The sequence below is a fragment of the Schistosoma mansoni genome, chromosome 7, assembly GCF_000237925.1.
Source record: "Schistosoma mansoni strain Puerto Rico chromosome 7, complete genome".
In the NCBI taxonomy this organism is placed as follows: domain Eukaryota; kingdom Metazoa; phylum Platyhelminthes; class Trematoda; order Strigeidida; family Schistosomatidae; genus Schistosoma; species Schistosoma mansoni.
In genome coordinates, this window is record NC_031501.1 from 3,511,523 (window position 1) to 3,539,522 (window position 28,000).

The 28,000-nt window shown below is 36.7% G+C and overlaps 1 protein-coding gene across 1 annotated transcript; it reads left to right on the plus strand.

Annotated features, from left to right (window-relative positions):
• The first annotated feature begins 116 nt into the window (after positions 1-116).
• Positions 117-27,951, plus strand: Smp_010930 (putative heat shock protein 70 (hsp70)-interacting protein). The gene is made up of 10 exons (XM_018798630.1): positions 117-218; positions 255-366; positions 6,081-6,238; positions 8,848-9,063; positions 10,993-11,111; positions 16,347-16,644; positions 18,263-18,682; positions 19,883-20,053; positions 21,346-21,483; positions 27,397-27,951. Exons 1-10 carry the CDS (start codon positions 180-182, stop codon positions 27,826-27,828), a joined length of 2,103 nt encoding a protein of 700 aa, XP_018653553.1. The 5' UTR covers positions 117-179; the 3' UTR covers positions 27,829-27,951.
• The last annotated feature ends 49 nt before the right edge of the window (positions 27,952-28,000 follow it).

Genomic DNA, 28,000 nt, shown 5'->3' on the forward strand with positions numbered 1-28,000 from the left:
GTTCCTGTCTCGAAGTATTGGTGATCCGCTGCTACTAGACACGGAAGCTTATTAAGCGAAAGCTTCTTCTAATCCATCCTCAACCAGTCGACCATTTGGGATTCGAATTTACTGCGCTTTATTCAAGCTTCTCGGAACTCGTGGTTTACTGACGGGATTTACTTTTCTCACCGTAAATCATGTCGTTATCCCGTCTAGTCATTGATAACAACTCATACGTATGTTCTTTTTAGATATCTTCATTGCACTTACAGAGCTGGAAGTCTAAACTGTTGTCAAGAGTATCCTGGAGGACTGCAGTCACAATCGGTATCCCGCTTGGTATAGCCGGTTTGACCGTCCTTGTGTATTACCTCAGAAACAAAAGTAAGTCATGAGTTTTCTGGAAGTGCTTTGTTTTTCCATTGTCTCGAGTTGTCTCGTTTTAGCAAGCAAACTGACGTAAATTGATTTAGCAATATATATATATATATATATATATACCATATTCATGATTTCTGTGACGACTATAACACTTATCCCTCTGTATAATCTAGGTTTTTAACTGACTTTATCGGGAAAATATGTTCACGTTCAAATCTTCACGATATCTCACCCAGAGTCTGATCTAATAATTCCCGTTAACTTTCACCGTATACTGTTTAGTTAGTTGTGAATTTAATCTGCTGTCTTTCGCTTCGTCAAGCTGTTGCCTGTGATGCTACTTAATCTTCCTGTCTTTAATCCTTAGATTTAGCTGTCTACCTCATATCATTTTTAATGAGGCCGCATACAGACGCGTTACTAATTAAGTGGTTTCTATTTAGTTTAATAGCTCTTACGCGTATATCAAGTAACCGTCCAAATGATTTTCCCATGTAAAACTACTTGTTAAGATGTCTCATTGCAGATACAGTTATGTTAGATCACACCAATGCTCTGAAATTATGTATAAAATTTATAGCATTCCCCTACGTAATCAGTTGCTTAAATCATGTTCTTATGGGTTTGATGTGAAGTTCGTCGGTAATTCATATTCATGTAAATCGTGAAAGATTGGTTGCATACTTGGGTATTACCATGTCTAAGTAGTAAGTGCTGTTAGTGAAATAGTAAAATGTATCCTATCAGTTTGTTAATTCAGTCTGAATTACTTCAAGAAAATTCATGAAAGTTATGTTTAGGAGTGTGATTGTTCAGTAAAGATTCCGTAGAAGGCGAGTTAAGCCCTGCAACAGACTCTCAGACGCGTTTATAAAACTGGTCTTGGTTGGCTCGGTATTCCAATAAATCGTTTACTTACTGCTTTCGTATTAAAATCGTACTATTTCGTTCATGTGAAGATATACATGATAGCTTAGTAGCTAGCGCAGCTTTCATCCAGCCGTTGGAATGTAGGCTAAAATTCAGCCCCACCTTCGGTTAGTGCAGCTTAGTAGTATCATGACGAAATTTCGGCTTGCACACTGCATTACCCTTGCAAGACAAACAGATCGCACTAGTTTACAACCTAGTTGCTTGAGATCATTCACTTTAAGGGCGTATCCCATGTGCAATTTCTTGAACGGTTTTAAACTATATTGGAAGCCTACATTGAATGAAAGGTCTCGCGAAAAATAATTAGTTTGTTGTTTTTTTAATTTCAAGACTTGTCGCACATTGTTTATAATTCAGTGGTAAGCAGTTATGGTGTTATTTCCTATCCTTAATCTCCCCTAACTTTAGTTCAGGCAGTTGGATGGTATCATTAAACTCTATATTTAGTAGCGTGGTTAGACTACGTGATTTCACATATCTTCCTCAGAACTAACCATCAGGAAGTTTCGTCCGCATAAATCCTCAACTAAGTGATGTAAGCTATATTGTCCTGTGCCGTCGAGTTTATTTCAGATGGATTTCATATACCTAATCAGTACTGCTGTTTTATTAACCCCGTACTTTATTGAAATGTATCTCAAGTAACCGTGATCCTCCTTAGTTATCAGATTATTTAGGTACGTTGAGTTGGTTTCTGTGTTTCTCCTTTAAAAAAGGTGATGCCCTGTAACCGCTATTTGATTTTGTATATTGCCTAATTGCTCAAACTGAAGTAGACGAAACATATTTCACACTTGTAACCAGTGGTAGATTGGATAATTAAATACTAATCTACTCCCATCTATTTTACTTATTTATATTTACTTGCACATAAACATTGGTACAAGGGGACACCAAATATATATGCGCCACATAATAACAATGAATTTGTGAGGATAAAAAGAGGGTACGGTGCATATAAGAAAAAGAAAAGAACAATAACAACCACAGATTGGTGTATTTTAGTGTAATAATAAGAATAATGAGGGAAACAGAAATATACAACTAGAACTTTTTTAGTTAAAAAAAGTTACAACCACTTTTTATGAAGAAAGTAAAAAAAGGTTACAGCAGGATCGCCACTAGCTTCTATTCTGATCCATATCTGATAACGTCTCTAGCCACTACGTTGCATCATCTCTGGGACCCCAGCCAGGGGGTCGTAAAGGTCCAACAGAAGTCAGCCCTTTGCAGCTTTCTTTCATACCACGACACCATGTCATACACTGACCGCCTCTCTACCTCCTTCAACCAGTCCCAGCGTCAGCAAATAATTCATGACGAGGAACTCTCTGGAACGACATTCGTAGAACATGTCCAAGCCACCGAAGCCGATGTTTCAAGATGGTGACACCAAGTGAATTATCGTCGCTGCACCCGAACACACGGTGCAGAACCTCTGCATTACTAACATGGTGTTGCCACTGGATGTCAGCAATCCTTCGGAGAAAACGATGATCAAACACAGGGAGTCGTCTAACATGCTCAACTCGGAGAGGTCAGGTTTCACAAGCATAGAGCAAAACTGCTCTGACCGACGCGTTGTAGATCTGACCTTTTACAGCCAGACTAACATCACGAAAGCGCCAAAGACGGCCCAGATTGGCATAAGCCGCTCTGGCTTTCACTATACATGAATCGATCTCATCACTCACGCCACCACCAGCACTTATGTAGCTACCTAGATACACGAACTTCTCAACTACTTCAATCTGCTCACCACCCAGCGTGAGTACAGGATTAGAATCCTACCAGTCTTGTAGGAGTACTTCGCACTTCGAAGGTGCAAAGTGTTATGACTTTATAAAAAATAATAGGACGTATGCTAATTCGCTATTGATTTTATGTCCGGCTGTTTATCACATGGATTATCCACCAATCGAAATACGACTTTCCTAATATTAACGCTGTAACAAATCAATAACGTTCAACTGGTATGAGCAGTCTAATGTCCTTATTGGTCCCTTGTCCACCTAGCCCTTCCAATTGAGTCCAGAACACCAATTGCGGCTTCTGCTATGTGAATCATTTATTTCAAGCATACTCTGTTTATATACCAGACAGACAGACCGCATCACACCACAAAATAGAAAATAATATTTGTACAAGATCAAGCCAAATGTGGCTGTGAACATGGGATACAGTAATCGATAAACTGAATATAATTTGGGAGCAGTAAATCGTACAGTAATAATTCATAGATCAAAACGAAGCTTATAATAAGATGAAAATAGATATATACAATCTGGGTACTCAATAGTTAAACAATAAGAATATATATATATATATATAATAGTCCATCAATAGGTCCCGGGAGTTACCCGTGTTTATTTCTCATCAGCCCTTGTGGTCTGGTGTGTGACGAAATCTCAGCACGGATACAGAAGGCTCGTCTAGCTTTCGCCGACTTGCGTCATTTATGGCGTAGGCGAGATATCCGTCTAGCAACCAATGGACGGGTTTACTGTGCAGCAGTTCGTTCCGTGTTATTTTATGACAGTGAAACATGGCCGATAATAGTAGAGGACATTCGTAGGCTACTATTATTCGATCATAGATGTCCTCGAAGCATTGCTTGTATATCCTGGGACCACCGGGTAAGTAATGCAGTTGTTAGGAAACGGGTACTAGGTAAGGATGGCAAATCGATTGATGAAGTAGTGAAACTTCATCATTTGAGATGGCTGGGACACGTGTTACGTATGCCCAACCACCGACTACCCAGACGTGCAATGTTCCATGGTGTAAGAGTAGGTTGGAAGAAAGCTAGGGGCGGCTAGACCAAAACGTGGCACAAATCCATGAAGTCACTGACAAATGGACTGAGCCATATTGGTAGGTGTAGACTACCTGGTTGGGATTCGCGAGATGATAGCAACCTATGGTTAGAGACCTTGAATGACATGGCTCAAAATCGTTTGCAATGGAGAAGGTGCATCCACTCTTTGTGTTCTACCAAATTCTAACCTTTTGAATTCTTCATGTCCCTATCCTTTTTCTCTTTCCAAATTTATTTTATTGTATTATACTCCTTCAATAACATCTTCAAACCCTAATCTTTCACATAATGCTTATACTCTTACTAACTTCTACCACTATAGGATTTGAATCGACAACTTCATTTCTGTGCTAATTTGGTATGGCAACTCGAACTGATGTACGTACGTACGAAGTTCTACGTTGTGACTGACTGACCTATCCAACGAATCGAAGCCAGTCCTGATATCAAGAAACACTACGATTGTTGGCCTGTGATAAATATGACGGTGTTCTAACATTTTGCGGAGGGTGAATATATGATCAATGCATCCTCGACCAGAACGAAAACCAGCCTGCTCCTCGCGAGTCAGTCTTTCTCGGGTTTTAAACAATCTACGACGTATGACAGAAGCCAATAGTTTGGACGCAGTCGGAAGTAGACTTATCCCCCGATAGTTGTTACAGGAACGACGTGGACCCTTTTTAAAGGTAGGGACAACTATCGACTCATTCCATGATGTTGGAACGCTCTCTCGCTCCCAAACCTTTGTAAACAACACAGTCAATTCCTTAGCCAGAAAGTCACCACTATCTTTAGAAAGAGCCGGAGGTAAGTCATCTGGGCCCGGTGATTTGTAGCGTTCCAAGAGTTGGAGTTCCTTACGGACCTCCGCCTCATTCGGTGGATCAGTCTTCACCGGCCATAGAGAGCAGGACAATCTGGTCGGTGTTGCCGGAGCAGCAGGCCAGTTGAACCGCCCTTCAAAGAATTCCGCCCATCGTCCAAGACGTCGATAGATGTTAGTGATTGGCATCCCGTCATCCTCACAGATTGTTTCACTCACACCAAACTTCTTGGTGCCAGTGGCTCGGATAAGTTGGAAGAGCTTCCGGCAGTTACCAGATGTAGCTGCTGCTTCCAGCTCATTAGCACGCTCCGACCACCAGGCTTCTCGTTCCTGACGCAAGCTTTGCCCGATTTCGTTGCGTAACAGCCTTCGTTTGTGGTAATACTCACGGTCACCCGGAGTAGACCGACGGGCTTCGATCAGTTGTAAGGAACCAGAAGAAACCTAGTGCTTATAAGCGGGACGTTTCGCGAAGCTGCAAGCGACTTTACTCGCCATTTTCATGGCGTCATGCAGTTGCAACCAATGCTCATCTATACTTTTCGGTGGGATGGTAGCTAGCCTAGAAGCTAGCTCGGCTCGATACTTACTTGCAACAGAAGTTGCAACCAGTTTACTAACACAAATCTTTTGATGACGGTCAATTCGTTGGCCATTGAAAAGTAAGGTGAGATTGGCGCAGACCAGGGCATGATCAGAGTCCAGATAGGTACTCCAAAAGGAGCGGCAGTCTTGTACACAACCGCGCCAGCGGTAGCTGATCGCGATGTGATCAATCTGAGTCCAGGCTTGAGATGCAGAGGGAGGATGCCAGGTGGCACATCGGCGATGACTGTACCGGAAGTTAGCGCTAGCCAGAAACATGTTGTAGTCTGTGTACAGTTGCGGTAGACGGTCCCCGTCATCTGTCCTGCGACCAACAAGTCCCCGTCGGCCACCTAGACGACTCTCCTCTGTGTCTAGACGCCCGACCTGTGCATTCAATTTGTAACAAACACGTTACTTTAGTTCCTCTGGGATTGTGAAGATGTGCTAAGTTTTTCAGTTGTAGTAAAGTATTCGTATTTAAGTAATGTTTGATGTCAAATTATTCTTTGAAAGAAAATGTAGGCACTAATGAATCCATTTTTTTTACAGGAGAGAAGAGTGAAGCTGAACTTACTCCAGAAACACCACTAGAGGCTGCTTTAGCGTTAAAGCTAAAAGGAAACAAATTTTTCAAGGGTGGGCAATACTCTCAGGCAATCAGTTTATATGATGAAGGTCTTAAGAAATGTCCATTGGATGCAGTTCAGGTCAGTGCAATTTGTATGGCGCATATGTATTCGGTTCTACTTTGTACCAATATTTATGTGCTCAAATAAATAAATACAGTACAACTATTACACTTAGTTACCTTAGTTTAAAATGTGATCAATATAACTTTTTCTTTATTCTCAGACCAAAAACTGATTCTTATTCATTCTTCAAAGTACCAATGCTAATTTACCACATTAGATAGAAGCGGTAATTTATTGATCAAGGGGTTCGACTTCTTACCATTAAGTAGGAAGTCCAAATCCCCACTCACATCTTGTCTGGGTATCCGAATAGTAATCGCCGACCCTCACACATGAAATGTGGTTGATAGTTGAGTATACGAATCTGTACTCGTCAAATGAGCTGCTTCCTGATTACCATCACTATAAATGCTATCTAGACTAGTTCACTTGCTGCATCCAACTAACTGTCATGTGTTGTGACAATTGAAATCAGGAATCAAAAACTCAGTATTTGAATCTAAGTTTCAAATTATACAACCTACAAGTATTTGTTATAAATATCATTTGACTAAACTGTTTCTACGATAATAATATACAAATAAGGTCCACAGCCTTTCTAAATAACATGTAATCCAGTATCTGACTCCACGGTGATTAATCGTATGTAATTCCATCCACTTCTAACTTCCACTGGACTCACACTCAAATTCTCTGGTACAACTGAGGATGGAAAGAGTCAGCTTTCCCTCTTCAAATACTCTCATTAGCCACGGATATACAGCTACTGACATGGAAGTTCTACTCAGTGCCTTCTCGTGCGGGGGTGTTTGCAAAGTTGAGAAGACGAAAAGCTATTGTCTGGCGTTGGCTCAAACCGATTTGGTGGGTACGAAGAGTCCACCCCTCCTAACGTTGCTCCATTGCTTTGTTGATTGGATTTTTTAGTCAAAGGTTCGGGGAAGAGCCCCTAAGAAGACCACTTCCGTTTTGGGCGCCCGGGCAGTATTGCAGTCCACACAAATCCAGTAGTTTGTGGGGTTTGGTTTGTGTGTTCAGATTAGTGAATAACACTTAGCTCTAAACTGGAACTACTGGACATCACCAACTACAAGAAAATCGAGGAAATTCCAGACCTACTAGAAAGGTTTGTCGATCAAATGATTATCCTATTCTATATCAGGGAATATAAACCTATTCGGATAACACTATCATCCTACTGACAATACAATAACCACACTGAATTTCCATAGTTGAGATGCCATAAAATGATGTAAATGCTTCAACGTTTGTCCAGAATAACAGCCGTTATCCCTGATATTTTGATCACGTATGAGCGTTTGGAAAGGTGACATATAAGCTAACCACGACAAGTACTTACTTACCTATGCCTGTTACCCCTCATGGAGGAGCATATGTTACTCACTAGCATTCTCCTTCCAACTCTGTCCTGGACAATCCTTTTCAGTTAGCATTCATCTTTTTCATGTCTTCCAATTCTTGACGCAGTGTTTCCTTTGGCATTCCCGTTTTTCGTTTCCCTTCAGGATTCCAAGTTATCGCTTGCCTCGTGATGAAGTTTGATGACTTCATTAATGTGTTTCTTTTCCACTCCCAGCGTCTTTCCCTAATTTCCCCCTCAGCTGGAAGCTGGTTCGTTCTCACCCATAATAAGTTGTTGCTGATGGTATCCATGTAACGGACATTCAATATCTTACGTAAACAGTTCTTTATAAGTACTCGTACATTTTTGATGATGGTTGTAGTAGTTTTCCAAGTTTCACCTCCTTATAGTTGGACTGTCTCTACATTCGTATTGAAGATTCTGACTTTGATATTGGTTGATAGTTGTTTTTCGTTCCTTATGTTCTTCAACTGTAGGAATGCTGTCCTTACTTTGCCAATCTTCGCCTTTATATCTGCATCAGATCCTCCACGTTCACTGATGATGCTGGTTTTTTCTTTGTTTATGTTGAGGCCTACTGATGCAGAGGCTGCTGTTACACTAGTTGTCTTCATACGCATTTGTTGGTGTGTATAGGACAGAAGGGCCAAATCGTCTAATTGTATGGAAGCTGTCCATTGTATGCCGCGCTTCCCGTCAGATGTCGAGGTCTTCATAATCCAGTCAACCATCAGAAAAAAGAAAGAGGGAAAAATAGGCAGCCTTGTCTGACTCCGGTCTTTACTTGGAATGAGTCTGTCAGCTATCCTCCATGCACGACTTTGCGCTGTAGTCCATCGTACGAATTCCGAATTGTGTTGACGATTTTCGCAGGTACTCCATAATATCGAAGAAGTTTCCATAATATTCTCCTATCCACACTGTCAAACGCTTTCTCATAGTCAATGAAGTTGATGTATATTGACGTGTTCCATTCAACTGACTGTTTAAGGATGATCTGTAGTGTCGTGATTTGGTCTGTGCACGACCGATCATTACGGAATCCGGTCTGTTAATCTCTTAGCTAAGGTGTCTACTGAATCCTTCATCCGGTTCAGCAGCACTCTATTGAAAATTTTTCGTGGTACTGACAGTGGTGTTTATTGCATTCTCATTCGTTTTGTACCATATTTCGTAAAGTGTTTTATTGATTATTTATAACAAACTATGACATTCCAAACATTTTTTTCAAATTATTTAGGAACGTGCAGCTTTCTATCAAAATCGTGCAGCAGCCAAAGAGAATCAACGTCAATACGAATCCGCCATTGAAGATTGTTCACTTGCATTAACATTAACACCACATTATTTGAAAGCATTAAATCGTCGAGCTCATTTGTATGAAAAATTAAAAAAATGGGATGAATGCCTTTTAGATATGACAGCTTGTTGTATTTTTGAAAAATTTAAAAATGCTGTAAGTGATTAGTTTTTTTTCTATGACAATAATATGTCTATTGATAGATTGTGTATGAATGTAACCTTAGCACACTGTTCATTTGATTGTTTCACTAAACACAAGATACTTATGATTAGTTACTAGCAAATTATGTATCCCATAGTTCTGAGCACTGGGTATATCGGTTACTACTTTATGTGTCTACATATACGTGGGAAACTACTAGTAAACGTTATGAGCTTTAATGTTATTACTTAAGTAATATTTGAGCTGGCGTTAAGGCTTCACTTTTTGTGCTCTGATGAATAACCTTTTGTGTGATTACACAATGTGTTACAGATAACTTTGTGTATCCCACTATCTGACTGGCCTGTTCGTGTTATCTGATATGATATGAATGCTTTTTTGAGATTAGCTACAGAATTGGCGTTTAGGTTATCTGACTTGTATAATAGGTATCCGTTTGATATTATTTACTACATACAAGCAGGAGAACTCATCGGTCGGATAGTTAACCATGATAATATAAATATAAGCCAAGTGACATAACCCAAAATTAGTTATAGTCTAACAAATATCTATTCATTCTTATCTCCTTTCAATTATTAAGTTTCAGTGTTATTTTACACCTTTTATCTGAATCCAATGACTTAGTGGTTAAAATGTTTGACTTCCAACCACTCGGTCTCAAGTTCTACTCCACCTACTTTGGTCTGGGAAGCCACGTAGTATCACTTTCTGTCATATTTAAAGTGTGGTTCAAAGCCAATCACATGAATTTGTTCTTAATAAATGAGTTAGATAATCAGAAACTTGTATTGATCCATATTTCTCCTAGGTTTTACACTAGTTGATGATTAGTTGACTAAAAGAGGTTAACTTTATCAGTTTTCGTCAGAAATCAATTTTTACATTATCAGGTGGTGGACAAAAAGTAATCATCATAACCATACTTTCTCGATAAAGAATCAAATTCATCGTTAATTTACATGGATCGATGTTTATTACAATTTCGTATTCTGGTCCTACTCCGTGTAATGTATTAATCATTCACTGAGTCCCTATGATAAGTAGAAGTGGTAGAATTCAGTATAATCAGAAGGGGTTTTTTGTGAAGATTTCACTATTTTCATAGTTGAAAGCATGAGTCAATTAAAGCTAGACCGTCAAGGAAAACCTGAAATCACTGGACGGCCGTTTCGTCCTATTGTGGAACCGATAGACCACTGAGCCGGCATCCGATGGTGTTAATGTCTAACTTTCAACCATGAAAATACTGAAATCTCCACAAAAAACCCCTTCTGACTATTATCATATGCTCACTAGTGACTGACTTCAAGAGATATCTCCTGGAGTTCTAGCGAGAAGCAGTGACCAGTGGAGTTCAACCACGTCTGTTGTGAGTTAACAACTCACTGAAGACAATTGGTGAACGGTTGCTCAACTTCGTGGATTGGTTAAAGTTAGACATAAACACCATCGGATGCCAGCTCAGTGGTCTATCGGTTAAGTGCTCTGGTGCGAGACTGATAGGTCCTGGGTTGAGATCTCGCGAGGCGATATCGTGGATGCACACTGCTGAGGAGTCCCATAATAGGACAAAACGGCCGTCCAGTGCTCCCAGGTTTTCTTTGGTGGTCTATCTCCAATTGACTCATGCTTTCAACTATGAAGAATTCAGTATACTAACTAGTAATTCCCTAGAATTGTTCAGTGCGAACTCTAATAGTCAAGAAAGAACCAGCGCTCAAATAAGAGAGGAAGCAGTGGACACATTTGAAGGTATTGTATTTTGTTATTCGAATAAGCCTCACAATAATCTACAAGGTAATTTTGATTACATATAAACATCACAATTCCTTTCAAAGATGTTGTGTTTTTATCAAAATAAATTGTACGGAGTATACAAATATAATCCATATTATTACTGTTATTTATTTATTTCAGGACAACATTGTTTTCATGGATCAAGTACTTAAAACAATTGGACAACAAAAAGCTCAAGAAGAACGTTCCAAACTACTGCATGAATTACCATCAGCTTCCTTTATTCGTAATTATTTGAGGTGAGGTGATAGATGATCGTTTGCTAACACTTAAGACAAATTTAGTAAACTCAAGGTTTATGTAGCGAGATTCTTAGACCCGTACTTTAAATACAAAAGCTGGCCATCCTATCCGTTTGTGTAAACCAAAAATGTCGTATAGAGATTCGAACCTTGGGATCTTGTTACTGTGGTTGAAACCAACTATTAATATACCGCATCTGAAGAAATTTCAATATGGGTTTTTAAAAAGTTTGTTTGACTGATCCTAGATTCCATCACCTATGGTGTAGACGAATTGTTTGTTTGCCAACCAAAGGATGGTTACATTGATTAACTATACGTTCTCTTCTAATTTATGGTTGTTAAGCGTGGCTTTTAAAAATGGAGGGTCCTTACAGGTTATTAATGTTTGATCATTCATACTTTCAAAGCAGTATCGCTCACGTGTTTTGTGAACAATAAGTGAGCAATGCTAAGATTAAACTCAAGGTACTTGGGAAAAACGGTAAGTCAATTTGTTAGATTACGAATCGTAATCGATTGACATGGTTAGGACCAGCTGTGTTGACATTCTATGCTAGCTGATATACGAGTAAGTTGGGAGAAAAAAGATAGAGCTACCCAAACTAAAACATGGCAACAGTCCATTAAAATCATTAACTGTTCGATTGGGTTATATTGGTTGGGGTTCATGCAATTTTCCATAGACAATTATTGGTGACGCTGAATGACATTGCTCGGACGTATCCGCTCTTTATCTTCCTTTTATGTCTTTTGTTTGAAACTTATCCTATACTTTTTATTTCACTAATTCATTCCTTTCGAATGATATCATCTATGCCAAATCGTTTCTTCGTACTACTATTGAGACTGCTATTATTTTTACTACTCTGGAATTTGTCCTGATAATCTCATCCAGTTGTACCGATTTGATGTTACAACCGATGGATACATGTGTACCACGTTCTATTTTACAAATGATTGACTGACGACGACTACTTCACCATGATAATATCCCAAGATGCTTTAAATTTAAATATTTATTCATATGAGTGATTGCGGCTTGTATTTATTTTCTTTATTTATACTCAAATGTTGGTACAAAAGAGCACCAAATATATCTGTACCACACAATCAGAAAATGAGATTGTGAAGAGATAGACGAAGGAGGTCGCGGATAATAAGAAACAATGGATAGATAAAAATAAGCAAACAAATGTAGTAAATGATGGGAAAAGCGGGTTCAGTTAAGACAAATGCAACCAGAACGAATACTCTCAGCCAATGAAGTTCCTCTCACTTTTATGTAGAAATCCGGGAAAAAAATCACAGCAGGACCTCCTACTAGCTTCTATTCTTAACCACATCTGATAAGGTCTCTAGCCACTGTGTTGCACTATCTTAAGGACTCCAACCGTGGGTTTACGAAACACTGACACACCAATCCTGTGGAGTTTTCTTTCATACCCAAGCTCCATACTATAAAATGATCACCTTCCCACTTTTTCCAACCGGTTCCAGAGTAGTAGGCAAGTAATGCCCGATATGGAAGCTGTTGGGATAATATTTATAGCATATGTCTAAGCCATCGGAACCGATGTTTCAAGACAGTGACATCGACCGGATTATTGCCACTGTGTCTAGACACATACTGCCGAACATCAGCATTGCTGACATGTTGTTACCACTAATAACATCGATTATCAGTGTTAGTTGTGTTAATAATGAAATATGAAATAAACAGAGGACTAGTTTGTGTATGGTGTTAATACTACCTTTAACACCCCTTATTTATAAAGTGATTTATTAAAGTTTGAGTGAGAGGATCACCATAGTAACTCATTTGTTTTACACTTTTTCTTATGTGTCGATTGAATCTTTTTTAAGACAGTTTAATGTATGTATTATTTACGTACGTTTAGAAAAACTGATGTAGACAAGCCATTCCTTTGCATGATCATAATAATGATACTACTACTACTTAGCTCAATAACTATATATCTTTTTACCTGATGGTTATTCAGAAAACAAACAAACAAAAAGACTACACTCATTATCTTCTTATGGATGATTTTAACCTTAAAATCTCTTAGTTTTTTCTTTTTCATCATACTCTGTTCATTGTTATATTTAAGTTTTTAATTGCAAAGAGTTTCATGTATTGTTTATACCAATGAGAATTGATTAGGTCACTCTATTCACGGATACGGATTTCATTAGTCATATATAATGTATTACTGTGATCGTTCCACGATCACACTGTCGTAAAGGTCTTCGGCTACCAAGTTCCAAGCTAGAACTCCTTTTTGTCTTCTTCAGCTTGAGTAACTGAGTTGTGTCATGCTCAAAATCATGTGCATTAATCTGTACCTGGTAACTGAGGCAGTCTATCATTATGAATTTGGTTATTGCGAAAATTTAATCTGATCAACATTGCACCTGAAGAAATTCAGTAGTTTAGATGTTTGGATGCATGAATTGGTTTATTACTTAATTTAGATGAACCATTTCTCAACCAATTTTAAACTTTATAGTTTGAATCAACATCTTTTCAGAGTTGAATAATTCCCTAGGTAAAACATATATAAAACTACTCATTAAAAAAGCCGCCCATGATCGGCCTCAAGGAATTGTCCTCGACTCTGTAGTCACACCAGATTGTTAAGAACCACTCTCAGCTGAGTTAATCTTTCAAGGTACTTTAAGAAAAATTATCTTTCCATCGTGTGGGGAACCGAGAAACGGAAACCGCCTTCATACCTCTGACACCATTCATTATAGTGCACGGTATTCGGGTCTGATACTTATACACAAACTTCCTATATACATACCTCAACTGACTCAAAACGTTGAAATGAGATCACCTTATGATTTTGGGGCTTGATCTCACATATTCATCCCACTTTAAATATATCATGAAATAGTACATTTATTTTTGTAATATGACATTTACGTCCCGGATATCCAAGACTTGTCGTATCGATTAGACAGATTTAAATAAATATAATGAAATGCCATATGAATACAGCCACTACTGTTGGATTGTTTTTTCAAAATAAAAACAGATATCTAGAATTTTCCATTAGAGTTTCTTGTTTTTACTCCTACTAAACGATATGGACTTGTTCACTTTTCAATTTATTATTGTCGTAACTTGTTTACTATTCTTTACAAGACAACATATATTACTCTTACTGAATCAACTAAAAAACATGTATGTTTGTTTAAACAGGCTTTTGAGATTTGTATTAAACAGAGTTTAGTGAATTTCGATTATCTAGACAGTATTTAACTCTGTTCATATCTATGATTATATGCATGTTTAGATTTCTATTTGCCCAGCTTTCTGTACAATGGTTATAATAATACTGTTTCTTATCTGTCTAAACTTAAATAGATAGAGATACGATTCGAGCCCTCAAACGCTCTGGTACGGCCGAGGGTGAGGAGAGTTCGCTCTCCTCGAAATGCTCTCACATGGCCACGCGTATACAGCAACTGTCACGGAATTCCTACTCACTGCCTTCTCGTGGCATTACTGTTGTTTACGAAATTAAGACGACAAAAAGTTAATGTCCGGCGCTTTAACCGGTCGGTGGACACTGTGAGTCCACCTGGGGAGTTGGGAAACCCTGATGGAACAAATGGCGTATGTACCAATTATTGATCACCGGCTACCATGAGACTGTATCTCCTTACGTTAGTTCACTGCCTTGTGGATCAGATCTTTAGGTCGAAGGCTCGGGGTGTGGCCCTCTAAGAAAACCACCTGCTCCGGTTCGGACACCCGGGGAGTATTCCAGCCTTAACATAAATCAAGTGACTTGTGTGGCGCATATGTATTCGGTGCCCCTTTGTACCAATATTTATGCGTCCAAATAAATAAGTAAAATAATTTAAGAAAACGGAAGAAATATATCAAGTAATGAGATCGTGATTTGATTTTGAACAGGGCAGTTGTCACTTTGCGGTTTCTCACCTTCCGTGGTAGGATACTTTTTAGATAAATTTGGAATGAAAGCTAGATCAATAGTAGTGGTTTTGACGAACTGGCAGCGTAACCAAGACCGAACGAATAAATACTTGAGTTTAACCTCATACCGTCTTTTTATAAGTCGTTTTAAATGTGTTAGTTCTGAAACATTAACGTCTTATCACCGGCAACCGAAATCAATGAAGCAAAGTAAGGTGTTCTGTTTTTAGGGTCTATATTTTATTATGGTGGGATGGCAGCACCATCGAGAATGCTGGTTCATTGGGAGAAACAACATATTACTGTCATATGCCTTCACAGTTGACAGAACGACTTCTCTCATGTACCAGAAGTTTGTTGGTTTTAGTCTTGTTGCCCTTTGATTGGCCCGCCTGATGTAGTAGAGTTTGAAAGAACTAATATTTTAGCTAGTGTAGCTCAGTTGAGTCATCACAATATCCAAGTCTAATTACCATATTATAGAACCACTTACCGTCAGAAAGACTAGGGCTTTAACCACTTTATTACCTCTTATGTTTATTTCTTCATACGAATAAATATTTTGTTTTAAACACTGGTAATATTTATCAGTATAGTTCAAAGTCTGTTTTTCCTTCTATGTTATCATAATCAGTTGAATGTTTGTGTACACACACTTATCCTAGGTATGATGAGCTAAATTAATTTTGGGTGATTAGTTTAATTGTTACTTACACATAAATTCTTTTACATCTCATTATTTAATATCCCAATCTATCTCCAGCTTTTCATAATCTTATACCGAAGCATAAATAAACATTCCTCACTCACTATTTCACAAAGTGTCGGTGACAAATTTCAATGTATTGAGCTAGTCATCACTTAGAGTTTTGAAGCGTTAGCTTAATGATCAAGGCGATCGACATTCAATCAATAAGTCCCGGGTTAGCAAACAATTAGAATTAATAATATTAAAAAATTACTAATCATAAAAGAAATAGATGCGAAAGAAAGTATATGCAGAGGAATACTGAGACTCAAACACCAGAGGGAAAATAACGAGTAAATACATTTCAACCATCTCAACCTACTCTGTGCCACATCACTTAACGTCTCCAATCAATGTGGACGCAGTTATTGCGTAGATCCTAACCATATGGTCAACATCTGCCAGAGACTACAACACTTTCAGTATCCTCATCCCAAGCTACAAATATTCTCCATCATCTCAGTATTTTGTTTGTGTTCATACAACGAACATTTAACAATTTTTTTCTTTCTCATCTTTTTCTTCAATTTAGCGCATTCGCATGTAATCCATTCACAGTTACTTCTTCACAACTATCCAAACATAATTCACCGACTGAAACTATTAAGACTGCAGTTAATGGAGTAACTGATGATCATCCTGTATCAAATATGCCCAGCACCACAGAATTACCTAACAATAACAATCTTAATCAATATGATTATACACAATTTAAAGAACCTCTTCAATCAGCGTTTAAAAATGTAAATTTAGCCTTAAATTATATGACAAAAGGTGATTATCAACAGTCAGCTGACTATTCAATGAAAGCTGTTAATTTATTCGAAAGAGTGAGCGTTTCTTTTATTATAAATTGTGTTATGTATGATTGATAATATTAACCAAAGTTATATATATAGTGTATATAAGTATGTCTTCTGACGTCTATTGCTTCGTGAACCAGTCTTTAAGGTCGAAGACGCGCTTGATTTTTCGGGGAGATTGTTTTCTATAAAAGCTACTAACTTCAATTTTGGCAGATGTAGAAGAGTAGGTGTCTTTTCTTAGGTGCTATTTTTTTTACCAACCATCTTTTTTATGTCTTCTCAATAGATAGTTACATCAGATTAATGGTACATCCACTCTTTATCTTTCCGATGCTTCTGAATTCCCCACAATTTTTTTCTTATTTCACTAACTTATTCTTGAATCGTATCTTTGATGCCTAATCTGTTCTATTATCACTAATACTGTTACTACTTCTACTTTCAGGGAGTTTTCTAAGGGATGTATATATAAACATGCCTATTCGCTTAGTCAATAAACTTCCTTTCTCACTCTCAGTCTTTCTACTCGAACACCAAACAATACAACACTCAACTCTTCACCATTTATCTGTCAAAAGGCGTACATGTAAAGAATCCGTTTAAGAAAACGTAAAACCACCATAAATTCATTTAGGAGCAAATATTATCCAATCCTATCATTATAATTTTCAATGAATATAGTTATGCCATTAATATCAATCATAATATATGTTGAATAAACTTTGATCAACATGGTTACCACTCTTTTGGAATCCTCAACTTCTGAAATTTCTCATTTCTTTTAAGTTTAGAAAGGAAATATGATACATTCGAAAGAAAATATTTACAGAACTCACTGGATCTGGCTCGGTAGAAACTGCTGCCGACCAGTTCGATGCAAATTCAATAAATAACTAACTTGCGTAATGTAAATACTCTTTAATAAGAGCAGCTTATTGGCATTTGTCCCAAACTATTTTTCCATCATTTGTAGTAATGTTTTCAAAGCAGTGCCCACTTATGTTGGAAACAACTTATAGGCGATGCTAAGATTATACTCATGATACTAGGTAAAGATAACAATTCTGTTTATAAGATAATGAGTATTCATCAATTGACATGGTCGGGAAATGTGTCACGTGTGTCCCACCGCCTACCTGCAATGTTAGCTGTTGTAAGAGTAGATTAAAAAAAGGTGATCAAACCGATTTGCGACGTCAGTCCATAAAGCCATTGATTGCTGGTCTGAGGTGTGGTAGTAGATACAGCTTACGTGGTTAAGGTCTGCAAGATAACCGTGATCAGTGATTGAAGACTGGGTGACATGGTTCAGAATCGTTCACAACGCCCCAGATGAATTCATCCTATATCTTCTTTTTTATATTTTAGACCCTAAAATTATCTTATACCTATCATCCTGCAAATGCATTCTTCTTACGTAATAACGTCCATGCTTACTGTTTTCTCCTACTACTAAAATCGTTACTACTTCTAATATTCTGGGATTTGTCTTGATAATTTCATCTTGTTATGCTAATGACTTATGGAAACTTGACTCAATACACATTTGTGCTGTGTGTCCTACGTTGAATTAAACTGACTGTTTGATAATCACTATAAATACTGCTATATTTATGTCTGTTTGTTTCTTGTTTTTAATTAGATCTTATCGGATAAGTCGTTCTCAGATGTAAAGAATTTGATTAATTCATCGTCTCAACTAGACGATCGAAATGGTGAAACAATTTCAAAACCAAATGACAATCCCGCCTCTGTTGAGTCTAATGAACATAATCAAAATGAAAATGAGTTGGATGACAAAGAAAGCAATAGCATCACCACAAATTCAAATAATACTGACACCCTCAATAAAAATAAAACAAATGAATCTATTCAAGTGTATATTAAAGAAGTATATAATCAAATTTCACTTTTACACGCTACTTATCAAGCATTAGCTGGACGTTCTGAAGAAGCAAAAGAACGTTTTCAAAATATTGGTATGGTAGACTCTGGAGCTTCATTAGTGGTTCGCGTTAATGCATTGATTAAATCTGCATGCTTATCAATGTCAGTTGATCAAGTAAGTTAGATCAATGTGTGTATATAGTTTAGCTTTTAGTCCTAGATATTTTTTTTTTGGTTTTAAATGGGATTTTCCCGAAACTAGGCATTGTACATTTAATTCACCAATCACCGAAGAAATCACCGTGGCTATAAGACAAATCAAAAGTGGAGATCACCAGAACCAGACGATATACCAGCTAAAACACTGAAGTCAGATATAGAAGTAACTGCAAAGATATATATATATATATATGATTTTGTGTGGAGAAAATCTTTGATCATTTTGAATTTGATTGGTGGTCTTAAGAATCGGTTGAATATGATATTGACTTTTTAATCAGCGTAAATATCTCAGTCTTTCAGGGGAAAAAATCGGTCACAAACGGAATATGCGTTTTTGATTATGCCTTTGTCTTTGATAGTAGATGACATTGATTCGGGTCCTAGAGGGGAACCATTATTTGAGATTGTTAATACACTTTGCTAACAGGAGCCAATTACCGTGGTGTAACGGTCAAGCGAATTTTCCTGCTTTTTACGTCGGACCAGCCGATAAAACTTACTTGCAAAAGATGTTTTACTTGATGTTACGATCGGATCATGAAATTACATTACTGTTGATTTAAGCGACGTTGGTGAACGCAAATTACTTTGTTGGAGTCTGTGCAGTAACGGCGATAGTGACTGGAGGATGATATGGCTCAGAAAAGTTCACAATAGCACAGATACATTCACTTTTTTTCTTTTGGCTTTGAATTTCAATATTTCCTCATATACACCTTTTCACTCTGTTTTTTCCTACTATATTCCTGATTTTTAGTCTTATTTATGTTCTTCCTAAATTATTTCGATCTGTTTTCCAATTAATCTTTGAAATTTCACTTCATCATATGGATTTTGCTTGGCATTTAAGGCAAAACTCACTTGTGCTTGGTTTCACGTTTATGATAATTGACCGACTGACGTCAGCAACATGGCCATAAACTTCACAAATTTAGTAGGTTGTTAGAATGAATAGCAAAATAGTCGAAATGACAATAATATTACGTATGATATTAAAAAGGTAGAAGTATGATTAAGCCTAATGTATCAGAAACGCTTGGCATAGACTATTTGTACATAAATTTACATTGCTTAAAAGTGATAATTTTTCACATTCATGTTTTACAGTTTATTGTATCACATTCACCTTCATACATATTTTTCACATACCTAGGATGTAGCTGCTTGCCTTTATGATTTTCAACGTGCACAAAATGTTTGGCCTGAATGTCCGGATGTTTATCTTCATCGAGGACAAATTAATTTATTAGCTGACCAATTAGATGAAGCATTGCATGATTTGAATACAGCTGTTAAATTAAAGCCGGAATTTTCAGTTGCACAGGTTAGTAGTTGGCTATAGCTGTGAATGTTGGTGAGTGAGTGGACTGTTACATAACACATTAACATAGGCTGAAAAATGATGATCATTTATCATTATCATCGTTTCTGGTTTTATTAAATATTATATTTTTGGTACAATATAGAATTCGCAGCACAAAGTATTTCAACAAGTTTCCGTTTCTTATTTCTTGATCGAATCTGACGATAAATATTGAGTGATCTCTCGTTAAATGTTAACAGTTCAGAACTCGACATCTGAATAATGTCGATTCCTTTCAATGCATATTACCAACCACTACGATGTCTCTGATGATTGTACTTTTTTGTAACTTGTACAGTAAAAAGTCGTAAACTCTTCATAAACCCGCCTGGGTAGATTATCGTAAGAACATTGTCCCTAGGTTATTCTATAAACCATAAGCTTTCGTTTGGTGGGCAGTGACAGAGGTGGTACTTGTGATTTTCGAATGGACATAATTCCACAAATCCAACATGTTAATCGTGGTTTCTCATCAGGTTCTTGTGTTTTGTTTGGAGGATTTAAAGGATTTGACTGCATTCACTGACCCGAAATAGGAAGATTTCGCCTTCACTTGCACCATCGCTGCATTATGTTTGACATGTAACAAACGTTGAAACTTGTTTGTGACTATTTGCTGTGATGTTAGGTTCCTGCTCAATGTGCATTAAAATTCTGATGCGGATTTCAACGTCTGTTGATAACAATCAAACATTTAAACTAATTCGCCGTAATTTCATTAATTTTTAATCGTTCACACTCTCGATTTACTTTCCCGACATAAGTGAGCTAATCATCTGGCAGAGAATTCAATATTTGAAAACATTGATAGCGAGTGTGAAATGTGTGAAAATATACTATAGTTTCTAAACGTAAAGCGGGATGATGCAGTCCTGATATTATCTAAAATTTTAGTGGGCAGTCCTCATTATTCAACACTCTCTATGAATGTTTCCCAATATCAAAATCTCCACTGATGACTCCTAGATAAAATGAAACTCACTTCCTAAATTCCACTACTACTGCAAATGTCCTATCCTAATACTTAACTTTTTGTGTTAAGTAATCGTTAAGTAACTTTTGTTTCTATCTCTAGTGATTCAGAATCTCGTTGGTTTATAAAATATCCATATTAAAATATATCCTTCAGTGTGTATACTTCCCTAATGTTCATTCACCCTTTTTCTCCCTAAAATATGATTTGTTTTTTACTAACATTCGTTACTGGTTTAATTTTTTTCTCTGGATTGTTATTTCTTCTTTTTAAATCTTAGGCTCAACGTTTGTACACCCTATATCGATGCGCATTAACTGCCGGTGATATTAGCAAAGTGGATTCTCGTATTGAAGAGTTTCGTCGATTAGTGAAGAAATACCCCAATTGTTTAGAAACTCATTCCTTATTTGCTCAGGTAAGATATAATATACTAGATAGATATAAACTAATTTCCAGGTATTTAGGTATGAGCCAACTCTAAGTGTAGGTGTTAATAATACTACTTTGTTGCCGAAACCGAATTAGGCTGAAGGAGGTTCGAACCTAGGAGTTAGTGGTCAAAAGTGGGACTCCATAGCCACTGAGCTGCCTACTCTTACAACAACTAGTATTTTATATGTGAAGTAGATATTAGTGACCAAGATGGCATATACTACAATACATTGCTTATTCATTAGGATATCAGGTTCTCGATGAAGTTCGTGAGTGAATGAGTGAACTCGATCAGTAACTGAAGTTAACGATTTTGCGTGGTCACAGACTAACTGTTTACAATGTAAATGAAATTCAAACAAAAAATAAAAAAGAATATTATCTCAAGCACAGTGAAATCATTCAAAATCACTTGAACTTGAATTATTTCTCAACTGAATCAAACAACTCTCTTACTTCATATTCTTATTTCCTAGTTAGTTCTATCCTAATATATGAATACGGAATACTATGAAGTTATTTATATGATCCAATACTGTCACCGTACATATTTTGTCTGATTTCCAGAGGTGACTTTATTTCAAAATCCTTGGGTAATACATATAGGGACTTCATTTCGAGAATGTTCACTTTTGTAGGGAAATTTGCTACATTGTAGTTTTAATTGTTGCGTAATTTTCATAAGGAGGGTGTAGATAATTACTATGAATTAGCTGTGTGTGTGTGTGTGTGTGTGTAGAGAGACTTGTTAGCATTTTGACAAAACTTAAACTCTACCAGAAAAAAGCGGTTTACTTTGTTCATCACCCCAAAGTGGAATATTAATGCAGCATTATGGACGAAAACAAACATGAGAATTCTGTTGTGTAAAACTTTTTTTCGCGTAACGTTAGGATTCATCTACATCAAAATATAATAGAAAAACGGTTGGGAGTATATTAGCCATTTCGCTTATCATAAAAGTCTCAAGTTTATTAGGTAGTGTTCAGTTATACATTCCTGATACACTCATTACAACTTTGTGATTCTTTTGTGAAAAATTTTGGGAAAAATCAAATTACTTGTTAAGAAGTGAGAATCTCTTTTTGAAGTTACCAGGCCTATCATCGATGCTAGTTAGTGTGAATATTCAACCCCACCAGTTGAAATAGTTTTATTTCTTCTTTTAAATCATGGACAAGTGAGATCTTTGGTTTGAAACTCATTTTACATACCATCCCTCACGATTAGCCCGGCCAAATAATATCACCAACATCAATTTGTACATAAATAATGTATGATTCAAAGTCTCGAGTTACTTGCTTACACCTGTTATCTCACGTGAAGGATGCACGGCCGATCCGGATTCTCCTACCTACTCTGTCCTAGGTTCAACTTTCTGTTTGTTCCCAAGTCCTATTCATTCTTTTTTGTCTACCTCGAATTCCCGACTCAGTGTGTTCTTCGGTCTGTGCTATCCTGTTGGCTTAAGGAATTCATATTATGTTTTGCTTCGAGATGCAGTTTGATTATTTCCATGATGCGTGTGTGTGAGTATGTCTTACCCACCCATCTCCAGTGTCCTTTCCTAACTTCTTCTTCAGTCGGAAGTTGGTTTGTTCTCTCCTACAGTAGGCTGATGTTGTTTAGCATACGGATATTGAGTATCTTACATAGACAACTGTTTATGAGTACTTGTACCCTTTTGATGACAGTTGTAGTAGTTCTCCGATTATCAGCTCTGTACAACAGAACTGTCTTGGTGTTCGTATTGAAAATTCTGACTGTGGTGTTGTCCGATAGTCCGTGTCTTCACATCTGCATCAAATCCCCCATTTTTATCAATTGAACTGCTCAGGTATGTAAACCTTCCCACCGCTTTCGAAGCATCTAGTTGTATGCAAGCTACCCACTGTTTTCGGTGCTTTCTCTGAGATGTATTAGTCTGCACAATCTAGTCGACCAACAGAAGGAAGAGAAAGGGATAGAGTAAGCAGTCTTGTCTGTGACACTGGTCTCCACTTGGAATGCATCTGTGAGCTATCCCCCATACACAACTTTGCAGTGTAATCAGTCGTAAGAATTCCGTATGATGGTAACAGTCTTCTCGTGTACACCATGTTGTTGAAGAAAATTCCATGAAGTTCTATCCACGCTGTCAGATGCTTTCTCATAGTCGAGGAAGTTGGTGTGTAGTGATGGGTTGGATTCAATTGATTGTTGAACGATGATGTGTGGTGTCGTTATTTGGTCGATACTTGATTGATGTTTACGGAATTCAGCTTATTGATTTCGACTTTATGTGTCTATTGAATCTCACATTCGGTTTAGCAATACTGCTGAAAATCTTGTTGGTTTCTGATAATAGCGTGATTCCTCTTTTGTTCTCACATTTTCTTATACCTCATTTCTTTGACATGTTGACGAGATATCGTTATTTCATTCTTGTTTATACTGATTGTTTCCTTCAGATCAGTACATTGATATTCTTTATTATTATTATTCATCTGTACTTGACAAATAAGTAGTAGTTACTAGTCACTTTTACAAGACACATAATGGGCTCATTAATATGTTGTATCATTTTATTATTATTGCAAAAGGAATTTCATACTTGTCATTTGTTGTTGACAGTTTGTTTTCAATTACTCTCAATATTTTTTTTTGGTTTTTATTCTCATTGTGATCTAAAATCGAATAAGAGTTATGTGAATGCTGTTTTTGTTTGTTGCTGTGATTGTTGGTATTTTATTCTTTCATATGATAACAACTTATAAGCATAGATGGTTTGGTGGCTAGCATTGGAATCCATGACTCTCGTTTCGTTCTATTTGGAACTCGTCAGTTGAATGTACCTGATAACAACTTATTTCAATGATTTTATTATCATTTACCTTTAGATTAGATTTATATAAATATTAGTTTAATCTATTAAAGAATGATTAAGTTGGTAAAACTAGACTAAGATGAATCAATCAACATAATTGTGTAAATGTGTCAATATATATCTGTGTTAGGTAAATGTTGTTGTTTTCTTACTCAGTATCATTTATTGTGTATAAAAACTGAGACATCTCTCAGTTTTTGTTTTTATTTTTGGAGATGGAGAAACATTCAGTCATTCTTGTGACAATTAAAATTTGAGAGTTTATGTGAAGTGTTAGTTTACTGGATTAGAGAAGTTTTAAGATGATAGATATAAATTGATATAGGTGTTGTTGTTGTTATGCGGTCACATGTCAGTCAGTTAGTTAAACGCAACGTAGAATTTGATACATGTTTATATTAAATTCATTTAGTATTGTTTGTTTGAATCTTCCCATCGATGTGATAGGACTGCAACTGGTCAGTCTCTAATTGGCATATGTGCATACTGTGCGTATTGCCTCGATATAGCCTTAATTCACAAGCATGGTAAGCAGAAATGGATAGTGGCTATTAGGACTCAGTGGCCGAGTGGATAACGCTATGGCGTTTTAAGCGAGGGTACTGGGTTCGAGTCCCAGATTGAACATCAACTCTGAGATGCAGGTACATCCAACTGACGAGTCCCAAATAGGACGAAACGTGCGTCCTGGATTCCACTGTTAGCCACTATCCATCTCTGCTTACCATGTTTATATTGTTTTAAGCTTCAATACCTTATTAGTACAATGAGATAAAATTATTTGAATAAATCCTAGAGGAGTAGAGATAGTAATATTAGGAATTGAAGATTTAAGGAAATAGACTGAGGTTGGATACATTTCCATCATTGCGAATGATTTTAATCTATATCATGCAAAGTATCCAACCACTAGTAAATGATAGTGAAGTGGATTTTAAACAGGTAGTATGCACGTATTGACATGACTTAGTTCTATTGTTAATGACTTTGTAGAGTAAGTACTATGTGTTGAATTTAGCCTCTCCTAGCTTTTTTTGAACGTACCTTTACATCAACCAACATCGCTCCTCGAGGTGGGTAGTGGATGGGCACATATCCTAGTCACCTCAGTTGATAAAGATTTACTGCTCCATCAATCGATTTGCCATTTTTACCTAGTATCCCATGTCTAACCTCAGTATTACTCACTCGGTGATCCTGAAGTACGAAAGTGTTATGTTTAGTTTAGTTTGAAGTACTAAAAATATTCAATTCTTTTGTAAAGTTAATAATTAATTGGTTTTAAGCTGTTGATTGTACGTTGTTGGGTTTACATGTCTAAATGAACTCGTCAATACATCATATTTTAACCTATACAATCAATCATAAATAATGTTAGGACTTGTTATAAATGTGCAACTAGTTCAAGTTGTCCAACTTTACATTATTATATTCTCAACAGATAGATAGATAGCTATTATCAACATAAATCCTGGTACAGATGTACATTGGTATAAATTGTCATACCTGATTAACACAACAAAATGAGCATGACAAAAGAAATTGAAACAATATAATAACAATGATAAAAAGATAAACTAAATCTTAGGAATATAGTTTCAAAAGACAAAGTAGGACAAAATTTATGGATTGATACTAGCAATCCAAATTGAAAAGATGATAATAAGTGAACATATTTATTCTACTTTGATCGGAAATCTTCAACAATTGATTTCAGTGATTATCTCACAAATCTAAACAAAAAAAACTTGACTCTTCTTAGAAACTCAATCTCTCTTCTTTCACTTACTTACTTTCGCCTGTTACTCCCAATGGAGCATAGGCCGCCGACCAGCATTCTCCAACCCACTCTGTCCTGGGCCTTCTTTTCTAGTTCTATTAATTTTTTGTTCATTCTTCTCATGTCTGCCTCCATTTCTCGGCATAATGTATTCTTTGGTCTTCCTCTTCTCCTTTGACCTTCAGGATTCCATGTGAGGGCTTGTCTTGTGACACAATTGGGTGATTTCCTTAAAGTGTGTCCTATCCACTTCCAGCGCTTCTTCCTCCGCTGGAATCTGGTTTGTTGTCTCCCACAGTAGAATGTTGCTGATAGTGTCTGGTCAATGGATCCGAAGTATCTTGCGTAGACAACTGTTAATAAACACCTGTATCTTCTGGATGATGGCTTTCGTAGTTTTCCACGTCTCCGCCTGTAGCTCCTCCGGGGGCTACTGTCGGTCCCAAGCCCGGGTAAAGAGGAGGGTTGGGCATGCGGTTAGCGACCCCATCCCGTAGAAAACCAACTCGCCAAAAAAACGCTAACCAGAAGAAAAATCTCTCTTTATTACTCTTTATTTCTTGTCGTATTATTAACCGATTAGTGATTCCACAATATTACTTCAGTAACACTTGTCATCAAATACTAACATGCTGTGCATATTTTCCACTACCAAAGATCATTCATATTACACAATTGTTAAGAAATGTAGACTGAAGTGTTGGATAATTATACTCATCTTTAAAAAAACAGTATACAATAAGTATGTCATTTTCACAGCAAATGGCGTTTGTAGACAGAAGTTATATAGGCATTTCAAATTATTGAAGCGATTTCATTAACTGTCAACCAATCCATCAGATTCATGTGTGAACTGGTCGATCCATTCAACGTCTTCATTTCGTTTGTTGGAACTTTGAACGTTGACTCAATAATAAGATACTACACTTGGTGGTGTAATATCATCATGTAACTCGATCAATGACTAAACTATACATTTCTACATTTAACTTTCAGCTAAACATTTTTTTAAGCGCTGGTAGTAGTAGTAGTGGTAGTCTGCTAAAAGAAACTATCCTCAGTGGGCAGTGTAGTCTTCAACCCGTACGACTTGAATGTGTGTAGCCTGTTATAATCATTAATCGATTTGTTTTTTAAGCAAAATTCATGATTGAATTGATTAAACATGTTTTGCCTAGAAATCATTATCAATGATATGTGTATGTATGTTCTTTTTATTTCCTATTATCCATGATTTCCATCACATATAGATCCTGTCTGAACGTGGTGATTTTAAAGAAAGTGATAAAATATTTGCTGATTTAATAACCTTAGCACCAGATTCTGGATTAGCCTATGCACATCGTGGTTTATTACAATTAAAATGGAAACAAGATCGTGATGCAGCATTATGTTTTTTTATAGAAGGTATACAAAAAGATCCTAAATGTGAATTAATACATGAATTACTTGGTCAATTATCAGTAGAAAAGGGTCAATTTAATGAAGCATTAAAACATTTTGATATGGCAATAAAACAAGCTAAAACACAAAATGATTTATCACATTTAATAGCATTACGTGAAGGTGTTAATGCCCAATTAAAAGTATGTGAACAATATAAAATATCAATACCGGATGTATTATCAAGTATACAACATGAACAACAAAAATTCTTGATGGCTATGCAAGAGAAAATGTAAAAAAAAAAAAAATTAACCCCCTATCATCGTCGTAAGAATAGCAACAAGAAGTAAAAGAAGAAGAGACTACTCTTACATCACCATCTTTGGTATTATTTTGGTTGGTTGTTTGTTTTTCTATAAGGGCAACAAAACATTTGTGTTCCCTTTTTGTTGTCTCTTTTTTTTGTAT